General features: G+C 41.2%; 1 protein-coding gene across 1 annotated transcript in view; it reads left to right on the forward strand.

The window, feature by feature from the left end:
* The window catches only part of LOC117772727 (calsyntenin-2-like), a 257015-nt gene that overhangs the window by 236999 nt on the left and 7237 nt on the right, over positions 1 to 12779 (forward strand). Inside the window, exons 11-14 of the mRNA XM_034604094.1 lie at positions 188 to 336; positions 6459 to 6670; positions 11395 to 11565; positions 12483 to 12628. Of these exons, the coding sequence (XP_034459985.1) occupies positions 188 to 336; positions 6459 to 6670; positions 11395 to 11565; positions 12483 to 12628 (678 nt within the window). The remainder of the gene's footprint in view (positions 1 to 187; positions 337 to 6458; positions 6671 to 11394; positions 11566 to 12482; positions 12629 to 12779) is intronic.

Raw genomic sequence — 12779 nt, forward strand, 5'->3', positions numbered from 1 at the left:
ACTGTATGATGTGTTGAAGCTGCACTACTCTTCAGCTGTCAGCTCAGTATAATATGTTGTTTTAGAGAGCTTGACGGGGCTCCCTGCAGGTTTACCTGGCTGGGCCCTCAGCTGTCTACGAGACAGTTTGTCTTTCTTCCAGTCGTTGTCAATGTCCATCTCATGTCCCTGGTTTCTCTTTTCACAGTTCCACTTTAACCCAGCCCAGTCTATACTGGTGATGGAGGGAGAGGACTTGGAGAACATGAACACTGCTGTAAGGAAGGTTTCCTACATCAACTCTCGCCAGTTTCCCACACCAGGCATCCGACGTCTGCGCATCTCCACGACCGTCCAGTAAGAGAAATAATTATTTTTCTTTCTTCTTGTTGTACTTGTTATGAGTTTTCCTTTCCTATTTCCTACTACCTCTTCTTCTCTGTCTCTTCTCTCAGATATCAGAAGTGTTAATCTTCTTCGACACTTCTGTGTAGTGTTGAGACACAGCAGATATCATGTGTGTCTGACTGATACAGTATTCCTTTCTCTCTCTCTCTCTCTCTCTCTCTCTCTCTCTCTCTCTCTCTCTCTCTCTCTGTCTCTCTCTCTCTCTCTCTCTCTCTCTCTGTGTTTTCCCTCCCTCTGCTGCCACTCTCCTTTTCCTTTAATACACCATTTTCTGTGCTTCGTTGCCACCGGGGGCCAGTTCTTACATTTTCATGTCATGTATTAATAATTCTGCCTGGGTTTCGCCAGGAATGAAGAATGAAAGAATGAGAGAAAGAAGGTACAAAAAGAAAGAGTGTGTGAGGGGAAGAGAGAACTGGCTGGTAAAACAGCCCACCTTGGCGGGTTACCATTAAAATTCATGATTGTTTTAAATATATGTAGACCCCTGCAGCAGAGCCCTGGGGGTTCACTCTCCGCCATTTTGTTGGGTTTGATGCATGACTGCGGGCTCGTGTGTATGTTGGTGTGTGAGTGTGTGTGTTCATCATAGCAAGAGGTACAATGATCATCAAGGTCTACGTTATGCTAATGACGGCTAAGCTTGCATCACTAGTGTGTGTGTGTGTGTGTGTGTGTGTGTGTGTGTGTGTGTGTGTGTGTGTGTGTGTGTGTGTGTGTGAGTGTGTGCGTGTGTAAAACAAGTTCTGCTGGAGTCACTTATTTACGCCGAGAGGCTGAAACGTGGCGTCCCGCCATAACATGTCATCAACTGGTGCAAAGCCTCCCCTCACTGCAACAGACAGCATCAGTCCACACAAACAAACAGAGAGGCTGAATCATTCCTGAAGATGCAATCAAACTTGCTTCTTGCTAACTCTTCATAAATGCAATTCCTGCAGGCGCTGAGAAAATAATTAAGCCAACAGCGCTAATCTTAACAACCAACCCTAAGGCCCCCCGTCATATTTTATTTTTTGTGATGGACTTATTCCATTTCTGTCATGGAGAGTGGTTCAGAGGCTGAAAAACATTCAGACATAAAAACATAAACTGTTTTTTTTTTTTTTATTAATAAAACGTCAACATGAATTAGAGCTTTAATTTAAACGATTGGATGTCTGCTCAAGTTGTAGTTTAGCTACTCTGGGGATAAAGGAGCTCAGCCAACTCCACAAACCACTTGGAGGAGAGGGAGGGCGATGTCAACCACACCCACACAGTACTGAGAATAGGTCTAACTGGTAGAGTAAGTGTAAAAGAAAATAAATAGAAATGATTGAAAATACCTTTTTAGCATCCTAAGCCTTTTTTTTCCATTAATACAGACAAAGCCTATTTTGATTTTATTCTAATTTAATTTACACATTTGTTTAAATTGGTGTAATAAAAAAAAAATGTAATAACATAACTAGAAGTGCTGATTTAAAGGCATTGATGACTAAGAATGTTCACAGATGATTACACTTAAATAAGAAACATTGATGTATGTGAGAGACGGAGGACCCAGATCTTTTTATTAATTTAACTTTATTGTTATACATAAAAGAAGTTTACTAACCAAAAATAGATAACTTTAACTTTACCCACATTTAGCAAAAGTAAATATACAAACACATAAAGCTAAGAAACTGATTAAATTAATGAATTAAATTAAAAGTGAAACTTAAACCGGTTAAAGATTATTAGGTTTTTGCTCTGTGATCAGAGGCTTAATGATCTAATTTAATATGAATCTGTGTCAAAGTGAGACCTTCCAATAATGTGCTGCACATTCATATAGACAACACACACAAATCTGTATCACGTACTATATACCCAGTATGATGTAAAACAACCTGTGAGATGATGCTACCAAGTGAACTGATAATTCCTGTGTACTAGTGCAGGTGCTGAGACAGTAAATGTGTCTCTGTGTTACTGCCACATGATTGGATTTTAGGAGCAGCGTTCACCAGGGTCTGTATAGGTGGTCTGTTTGCGCTCCAGCACCAGATGAAAGATGTGTTCAGAGATTGATCATAATTAAGCAGTAAAAGGCAGGTTAATGTTTTCAGTTGACTTTTTGAGTAGCAGACATAAGGCTCAGCCTCTTGCTAAATGTGTTATTGCTCTGTAAGAGTATTAGCCATTTACATTGTGTCTGTGACCAGTGTTGATCGAATCAAGTTATTAACAGACAAAACAAGAGAATAGGCAGAAAAGATTTATTTAAACTAAGCGCCTGAAACTGCTGAAAATACCTGCAGACAGCATCATCCACACAAATAAACAGAAGTGTTAATTAATTCCTCCAAATGCTATTAAATTTGATTCAAGCTGGCGTTTAATAATAACTGCAATTACTTCAGGCATTGAGAAAATAAAAGTAACCAGCATTAATCTTTGCAGCAACCCTTTTAGGCTCCCTTGTCATATTTCTTTATAATTAAGTTGGACCGGCTCCAGGTCTGGTTTTTTTTTCAGCTGGCCCTCACAGCAGCCATCCCTCTGCATCACTGACTTTGTATCTCCCACTGCTGTCAAGAATGGCTTAGTGCCTGCACAGCGAACACACACACACCACCGGCCGTCGCCACTGGATAGAAAAGGACAAACAACACGATGCCCCGAAACCTGTTGTTGTCTCACACTGTGGCCTTAGACAACTGCGAAGGATTAGGGACAATAGTTAGTTTCTCATCCCGCTGTCAGGCATCATCAGCAGAGTTAAAGCCAGTAAGTAGCTTTCTGAATGTACTGTAGAGCTATGCCTTAAGCAGGTCTTTCATGATGTTTCGGTTTATTAGAAGAACAAATGAATAAAAACAAAGTAGCGTTGTTTTACAATTTTGTTATAGATCCACCAGTGGTAAAACCAGTCATTTTGGTGCCACAGAGAGAAAAGATCTTGTAGAAAATATAATAATTGTATTTGTCCATCCATGCAAGTGCTGATGACTCACAGCAGAACATACCTGTACCTCAGTTAATGACCAAAGTGATTAATATATCATTTATGCCGCCTTTACGTATTAAAAGAGATACATCCAATTGAAATGAGGTAACTGTCACTTCCACGTACCCTTCACGTTGGCATGGTTGTTGAGTAATCCATCAACTAGAAGGCAGCACAGAGTCAAGAGTTTCTGACAACAACAAGTATGAGGGGAGTGGAGGAGGTTGTGATAATGTACCTCTTAAGAAAAAAGGCCCATGGAGCAGCATTGTAAACGGGGGTGGTCCAACTTACCAAAAAGTTCTGCCATGGTTGAAATTTCTTCCTCATGTCTAATGGTCATCTTGTTTGGATTTTTGGCAACACTGCCCCCCACAACATGCACAATGATGGATGAAATGAACGCAGGATACGGACAGAAGTCTACCTCTGTATCTGACGTTGATCAGTCTGGTTGGGCAGAAACAGAGACTTTATTTGGATAACACAGACACCTGCATTCTTTTTCTGATTGGGCTTTATCACTCACGACTCACCTTCCAGTGGTAAAAGCAATTATTAATGTTGCGAACCATTGTTTCAGTAACAGTTCCACCGTGTTGTTGATTCAAGCAAAGAAATCCCTGTGTGTTTTCTGGTGTGTTAGTGTGGAAGGAGATTATTTCTGATACGAAGCAAAAAAGCTCGCCTGAACGAAGATTGTTTTCATTTTTCGATTAGAGTGGACGTAGCCTTAGCCTGTATCATGCCTGCATTAAATTAGCTGCCTAGAGCAATTTTGATATTGAGAGTCTGTTATATCGGGAGCGGTGAATGAGTTTAGGATGGTGAGTGACACAGTTTTAATATTATAACCTTGTGCATCTGTTGCCAGAGTGTCCCCCCTTCCCTTGCAGGTGGGTCGGGCAGAGTGAGCAGTGGGTTTATTTCACAATATAAAACCATATTGGATGTAAATGTAACAGATTTTAGAAGCAGATTGGGCTCCTGAAATTAGTCACAAAAACAATTTCCCGTGCTTTGGCGTCCCTCCAGCTTCTGGCACAGTGGTCCAACACCTAGTCACAGAGTCCAGGCGTGAAGTCACTCGCAGGGAAAGCAGATCGTGACAGGATGAGTGTTAGCGATGGCAAAGATTTCCACATAGAAAAGCATTGATGATAGTTTAGTAGAATTTAGGTATTTAAGTCAGAGGCACATAATTAATATAATTCTGGAACGGCTAGAATGCGGAATAAGCCTTAATAATCCCTTGGGTCGTGCAACCTGATAAGGCATTTTGTACATGGATTACACAGGGTGATAATAACACAGGTTCATGCAAAACAAATATTTTGAATAAACTAAACCTCTTTTCACTGCCATTTTTTATCTTTTCATAAAAATTCTCCAGATGAGAAAACATGTGGAGATTCTGGGATTTGTGCATATTTCAAATGAGAATATAGGTGGGAAAATACAAGATGCACACACCCCTCACTCCCCATCACACTCATTAATGTGAATATGTATGTGTGTGTATGTATGTCGCAAATCAGCGTGTGTGTGTGTTGTGAGCTCACAGCTAGCAAGCTCAAGTCCTCGAGAGCTGATACGATTTGCTCCATTCAAGGTTGCCAGTGGAAGCTGTGCATTTAAACACATGCTATCGCACACTGACAGGCAAGCAGGGAGGCAGACGTGCACATATGAAAACACAGCGGGTGCACTGCTGCAGGTCTGTGCGTGCCGCCTGAGCCCTGACAGAGCGTTTCAGCCTCTGAATAACTGCATGCACGGTGGTTTGGATTTGGACTTCAGCAGCTGTGGTTTTAGTGCTGCTAAGAGGTCCTGGTTCTGCCGATAAGCTTTATTAGCTGATGTAGTGTTTCATGGTTTTACATCCTGATGCTGCCTGGGTAAACAGCAGCTTGTGTGAGGACCAGAGCTTCTTTATACAATGTCCTCAAGTGCCTCGCTGTCTCCTCTGTCACCTCTCGGTGCTGCGAATCAACCGGACGGTTCCATCCTGACCTTTTCTCCAGTGAGCAGGATCAGCCATGTTGAGTCATCAGTCAGAGAAGGGAAATAAAGACGCTGAAGGGCAGTGTTTACATGGGAGACTGTGTGTTGACATTTCTGTGAGATTGTGAACAAAGTCATGGTTTTGTAACAGGTATCATCTAAATGTTAATACTGACAAGGAAATAAAAATAGTTTGGACACACTGCCACATGAGGGAAAGCTTGACTTCTACTAGTGAACAAAGTAAGCCATTAAGTAATGCTACTTTTCAAAAGTATATTTAAAAGGTATAACATGTTCCTGTTTTTTTGCTTTCCTTCCAGTAAGTATTTAGATGTCAAGGTAAAAGGAAAAGTTTGACATTTCAGCAAATACACTCGTTTGGGTATTTTAAATGTCAAACTATTTCTTTAAAATTGGGCTAAAAAGGGATTTTCAACATCTGTGTAATAACAGTTGTCTCAACAGCATTTTAGTGGCTACATTTCAATGTGAATCTTGTCCTCTGCTGTTGAAAGGATCATTTGTAATTTAACATCTAAAAACACTGAACAGTTTGCTTTGAGTCTGACTCTTTTCTAGCATCCGCTGCTTGTTCAGATTGTGTTGAGGTGTTTGTCAAAATCCGGTTGCTCTTTGGCAGATGAGAATCACTTAACACCTTCACGTTCAGATTATCATAGAGTAACATTAAGAGTCTGATGGTGGCTGATAAAGGCTGCACATTGGTACTTTGAGCTAAATTTTAACCTCGCCATGCTAACAACAAATTTCAATAGGGGAGGGAGAGAGGCTCTGGTGATGTTTACCATCTTCGTTTGAGGAAAGATTTAAGACAACCAAAAAATGTTAGGATTCATCTTCTGGAAATCATGAATGTTTATTTAAAATTTCATGGCAAAACATCAAATTGTTGTTACGATATTTCAGTTGTTGGGTTAGGGCTAGTCATTGAAGTTGTGACCCCACCGACTGACACTAACAACCATGCCTCCTGCATGGATTCAACACCAGACCACTGCCACCACAGCCAGCTTGATTTTTTATTTCTCACCCTAGTGTCTTCCTCTTCCTTAATCTCTGTCTCTAGGTGTTTTGGTGAAGACACATGTATCACCATCCCTGACATCGAGGCGGTGGTGATGGTGCTCCAGCCCAGCGAGCCCAGGATCACCATCACTGGAGTGGAGAGACTGAGCTGGCCAGTTTCTGACCTCAGAGCACAAGGTGGCATATCACTTTTCCAGGATCTCCACATCATCAGCACAGTGACCAGGGCAGATGCCGCTGTACATCACACAGGTATGGACTGTAATGTGCATTCATTTTGTGATATTGATTCCATAGGTAATTCAATTCAGAGATTTGTTTTTGTGTTGGTGATAACAAATTCACAACCTTTCAAATACAAATGGCAGTAGATGGGAAGCCAGTGAGGGATTTGTTGCTCTTTGCAGTGGACACTTACTATCACCTTCCATTTTACATCATACTTCATCATAGGGGTAATTGATCATTTTGAAATGTAAAGAAAATAAAGATACCTGATTTCCTCAGTACTTTCTTAGTTACAAGCTTAAACCATAAACAACAGAACTGTGCACATTCCTATGCAGTAAATATACATATAGTCAGAAGGGAACAGGTTTAATAGACTACATTGAAAATACAGGTCCCAAAATTCAACTTTAATTCGACAAAAGTGATTAAACATGTCATTTCTAACTACAAGGTTATAAAACAATCTGTGAACACCACAGCCTCTGCAGTGTTGTTTGTGTCTAATGCAACATGGCTCCACATGGTAATGAGCTGCCTGAACAAGTAGGAAACCAGATTGTGAGACTCAACAAAGATGGGAGAGGATACGAGAGCATCAGTAGGCCACCGACCATATTTATATTTACACAACAAAGAAAAGGAGAAAGGTAGAGCAACAAAGCGGGAGATACGTACCTCTCCAAATCTGCTGCAACTAAATATTTTATTTTAAATTATTTTTTATGTTGATAATGTGTTCACTCATTCATGAAGTTGCATATCACATGCAGTGCCACCTGTCTCACTACCAAAATAAGGCTTCAGAGACAGCTGAACATTTCGTGAGGCCTCATGAGGCTGCAGATCAGCAGCAGGGATGGTTTCTTTCATCTGTAGGCCTGCACATACTGAACCTAAACAGAAAGTCATAGTAAGACAGAAATCACAGTAAGAATCACAATAAAAAAAGAGAGTGTGGTCAGTGATAATGTATAACATTTTATCTGAAGTGAAGGGTTTTTGATGTTTGACTACTACGGACATAAAGATAGTTCCATACTGCCAACCGGCACTTTGTGGTTCTGTAACTAAAAGGAATTATTTGGCCTATAGACCACATAATAAAAATCAGGACACACAGGGACACTGAATTAACACTTGTTTTTATTTAACTGTGTGTCTTTATGTCAAAGTACTTACATGTCGGTATTTCTTTTAGAAAATGTACTTAAAGTATTGAAAGGAGCTGTACATTATAGTAAAGCATTATAATTACTATTATTAATATTACTCATTATAATTACTTCTTCATATACAGTTAAAAACTATACACAGCGGAAAAACATGTTATGCAGACCAGGTTTTATAAGTGTGAGTGCTCAAGTACCTCCAAACTGAACTTGAATTTAGTACTTGAAGAAATGTTCCCCAGTTGAGGACAAGTGCCCCTTCCCACTGGCAGTAATCTGCAGTGTAAGCTCGAGCCCTTTGTTCCGTGCAGCTCCTCTGGCCTCGCCAATATGTTGAGTCAGTTTCCTGAATCTAGAGTCTATCCTCCGCACAGGTGTGTAGGTATTATCCCCTCTACTGTTTCTATACCCTCCACCTATCCCCCCCCCCATGCAACCGTACACCCCCTCCTGCTGAGTAAGACCTGCATCGACCAGGCCGCTGATTCTCCAGGTCTCACCACCTTGACCGGCAATAAATGAGAATGACACAGAAAAGCTGGCGGCTCTCGTCGTGTCCAGCGATCAGACCACCGCGGCAGGAAGAGGCCAACTCAGCCCGGCTCATCCCCGGGCCCCCGCCGCTAGCAGCCAATTAGGAGCAGATAAGCAGACCGAGAGGGAGGTTTTAGCCTTCCATTGAGCATAATGCAGCGAACGGAGAAGAGCACAAAGTGGCATTGCTTTCAGGAGTCGGTGAAACTCTTTCTGCCGGTGAAATAGAGACTGCAGCTGGGGGGAAGAGATTAGCTGAAAGCCATAGAAAGACATAGAAATGGAAAGAAAGAGGAGAAGAGATGGGGAGAAAGTGTTTGGGAGAGGGAGGCACGATGAAGTTCCATAATGAGCAGATTTTGGGTTCTCTCGAGGCTTAAAGGATTCAAGATAAATCACATATTTCTTTTAGCAGGGCGTGCAATAAGTTTCTTTTGGACCCTGCTAATCACCCCCTCGCCCTCTCCCATGCTTTGTCTCTCTCAGTCATTCATTTGTCTTCATTGAGCCTGATCAGCACTGCCTCATTCCCCTCGCTCTTACACTACAGTATCTATTCAAGGCTTATTCTGATGCCTTTACTCAAAGACAAGGTCATCACTTCTTTCTTTAACTCATCATCTTTAGTGCTCAACGTTTTCCCCCATTTGATTTCAGGGTCATCTTCTGTTCTCTCTACCCTCTTTTACTTTAAAGCTTTTCTCTTTAGCTTTTCATTTCACTACTTCACTTCTTTGTGCACTCAGTGGCTTTCTCACTCCATCTCCTTTCTCTTCCTCGTAATTTCTTTTTAGGAAGCCCAGCAACTTTTTTTTTTCATGCCACCCACACTGTAGCTCTATGATCAATGTCCGCTGCACAATCACACAAACTGTTTCTAGGACAGTCCTTTTTTTCCGGCTGTAATATTAGTATATACCAGCTCTTGTCAGTTTTGGCACTTTCTCACTTTTTGTGTATGTTAAAGCAGCTTTCAACACCAAGCAGGGCAATGCACAAGCCAGGTTGACTAAGTAACAAACCACAGCTGCAACTACAAATAGTCGGATCCATGCAAACAGTCAATGAAGTCACTGGGATTGTTTCTCTACAAAAACACACCACATGTTCCATTTCAACCATCTTTTTACCAGGTAACAATTTCTCAAGATTTATTCAGGGTTATTGTCTAAAAGTCGATCTATAGCTCAATTTCTTTTTAGATTTTTACCTCATTCAAAAACTACTGAACCAATTTCCATGAAAGTTCGAGTATGGATGGAGCATCACCTAACAAGGAACCTGTACAATTTGTTTTTTTTTTATGTTTTTCACTTTCTTTAGGCTTGCAAGAGAGGGTGTCAGCCTTGGCAGAAGAGTGAGCTCTCCCAGAACTCTTCTAGTCTGTTCTGTTTCACATATTTTTCGTGATTTTGCAATGTAAAATATGCTCTAATTGGTCGCAAGTAGAAAAGTCAGCAAAGTGACTCAGTAATGTCAGCCAGACAGAAATCTTTCTGAAGTTAATTGCCTACAATAGCAAACCACCACAGGCTAGTGGTATCAGAACAAAGTTAAGGAAAGCAGCCACACTCCTGACTGCACTGAATTCTACAAGTTTGTTTTCAGGGTTGAAAATTAGCATCTGTAAGAGAGACAATTGTTTTATGTCTTCATGTTTTGTCATCTTTAGTCTCACTATAAATGTGTTGATTTTATCAAAAGACAGTTCACTCTTCAAACAGATGTAAAGGTGCATTGTAGTAGTTTATTTGCTTTTATGAGAAGTTTTATGATCATTATTCATATTTGGCCACTTGAGTGCAATAGAACAAGCCAAAAACAACTTTGCGCTAGCATTTGCTGTACAAGGTTGTTTTGGCTAACATGCTAACATTTGTCAGCTTATACATCACAGCTCTGAGGTTAGTTGTGTGTACAGTCACCTGAAGAATTTTAGTCCAATAGTCAGGACATGAGACTCTAAATAAAGATGGATGACACATCTCCCTCCATCCAAACATGGAGCTAAAATATCCTAGATACAGTACGAATGCCGTCCTCTGTCTGTGAATACGTGATCAGGATATGGACTGTGCTAGTGTTAAAAAAAAATTAACACTTAAACAAACATCACTGTGATAAGAACTAAAGAATATGAAACCATATATGACATGTACTATGACTTTTTAGTTTGGTCCATGTCCCATCCACGGACATAGAGGAGGCAGGGTTTATGACCTATACTGCAGTCAGCCACCAGGGAGTGATCAGGACACTTTGGCTTCACTTTTGAGCAGCTGTCATGTCCTCCATCTTATGGTCACAACATTTTTAGCTCATCATTAACTCCTCTAAAGGCTCCTCCATGTTCACCAGATGACATTGTCTGTCCACTGTTTGGTGCTGGTACAGTTACTTTTCTGCTGAAAACAGGTCACTGCTGCTGAGTAACACCTGCTAGCTCCATTAAAATGTTTCCTGCAGCCTGATTTCCATCTTAAAAAAAAAAAAAAAAGTAGACTACACAGAAAACACATAACGTCCTCTGGAACAGAATTTTCTTTCTACCTGTTGTGCTCCAACTGAACCTTTCTCCACATCATGTCTGCCACCCCCTAGAGACCCTCCTCCAACACACTCGTCATTCACTCTTTCACCTCTGGGAGGCTGTTAAATGGGCACAGCCGGTCCCCTCCCTCTGGAGCCGACAGTGGGGGAGAAGGCCGGGTAGCAGCGAGAGGTGGAGGATAGTGCTTAGCACACTGTCAGAGAGGCCCAGCAGCCACGCAGCACTGCTGCGATGGCTAGAGTCTGAGGGGACTTATTACTAAAGCAGCTAATGGTACTGTCTGTGTGCAGAGGGTTGACGAGTAATTGGATTCTGGGAGTAGGAGTAGGTGTGTTGTGTCTTGTACTATTTGAATTATGGTTCCTCAAAATGTTCAGGCTTTTCTTGCACAAACGTTGTGGCACGGCAGCGACAGTTAGACAGTCGGATGACAATTTAGGGTTCATACATTCACACTTGACGTGCTGGTGTGTGTGATTATGTGTGTGTAGCACGTAGACCCGGGATGCTGGAGGAGATCATTCATAACTTGGACTATTGTGACATTCTGGTGTTGGGGGAGGAGCTGAGGCCAGAGCAGGAGTCTCTACAACTACAGCGAAGTTCTCTGCTTGGAAAACACCTTGACGCCACAAACTCCACCTCTGGCATGTCCATATACGGTACGTCACTATGGTAACAACACCGTAGCTACATTTGGGCTGTTCTCAGGCAGATTGTTTCCATGGTAATTACACATTAATGTTCACATCCTTGCTCTTTTCTACAGTTACTTGATATGATAGGAAAACATTTCAACCCCAAAATATCAATGCACCTCTCGCACACAATTAATTTAGCCTGGAAGTCAAATACACTGTAATCAAGCTTGTAATCACATCTAAATGTTGGATACAATGCCAAAGTGCTTGAAAGAATTTTTGTTTTGATGTAAATTGAACATTACACAGAAACATGTCCCAGTGATCATAACGTCACATAACATCACTAACTTAAATATTTCTGAGGTCAGACACAACAACAGTTAACGTTAGATTGCTAACTTGATAACATCCAGTACATTTTACTTTCAATCTTAAAGTGTCCCACATGTGCATTGATATTTCAATATAAAAACAGGCCTCTTGGCTACAAAGTGGTTAAATACTCATGTTGGCTGTTGTCTTATGGAAGCTAATGAGCTGTCAAATGTGTTGTTTAACCTTGAAACATGGCACCAGATTCATTGTCTTTTCAGTTGCTGATCATGAATTAGTGAAGTGAAAACAGTTTGTCAGAATCTCTCTGTTTATATGATTTATAAACCTGGATCTCAGCTGTAAATTACAATTCTGTTCATAACAACATTTGAGCTTTGCACCCAGAACGCAAAATCAGAAGAAAATGACCACCATGTAAATCTGGTCTATCTTCCTCTGACACATGCATATATTCACTTTCTATAGTGGGTCCATTTAGACTGGTGCGTGTGTCTAAAAGTTACTGAACTGAATCTAGATCTGTGTTGTCTCGTATGGTTCCACCACTCAACTGTCTGCACATGTCTCAACTGTCTCTGCTGGTCTCTGCCCGTCCACAGGCGTAGACTCCATGTCCAACTATGAGCAGGTGATCAGACAGGTGCGTTACTATACCTGGCAGCCTGCATCACTAACAGAAAGAAGATTTCGCCTCACCTGCTCGGAGCTCAACGGACGCTACACCAGCAATGAGTTCAACCTGGAGGTCAGTGTGAGCCACAGCTTGACGGATGTGGGTTTTTAAAAGTGGAAGTAGAAGCAGTGGTAAAGTGAGTTTTTGGTCCAGCTGTCAGTATAGTATCTTTGTCTGTTAGCAACCATTCTAGTATGGATTAGTTTAAGAAGAAATGTGGAAG

This window comes from Hippoglossus hippoglossus, chromosome 13 (assembly GCF_009819705.1).
Source record: "Hippoglossus hippoglossus isolate fHipHip1 chromosome 13, fHipHip1.pri, whole genome shotgun sequence".
Classification (NCBI taxonomy): Eukaryota; Metazoa; Chordata; class Actinopteri; order Pleuronectiformes; family Pleuronectidae; genus Hippoglossus; species Hippoglossus hippoglossus.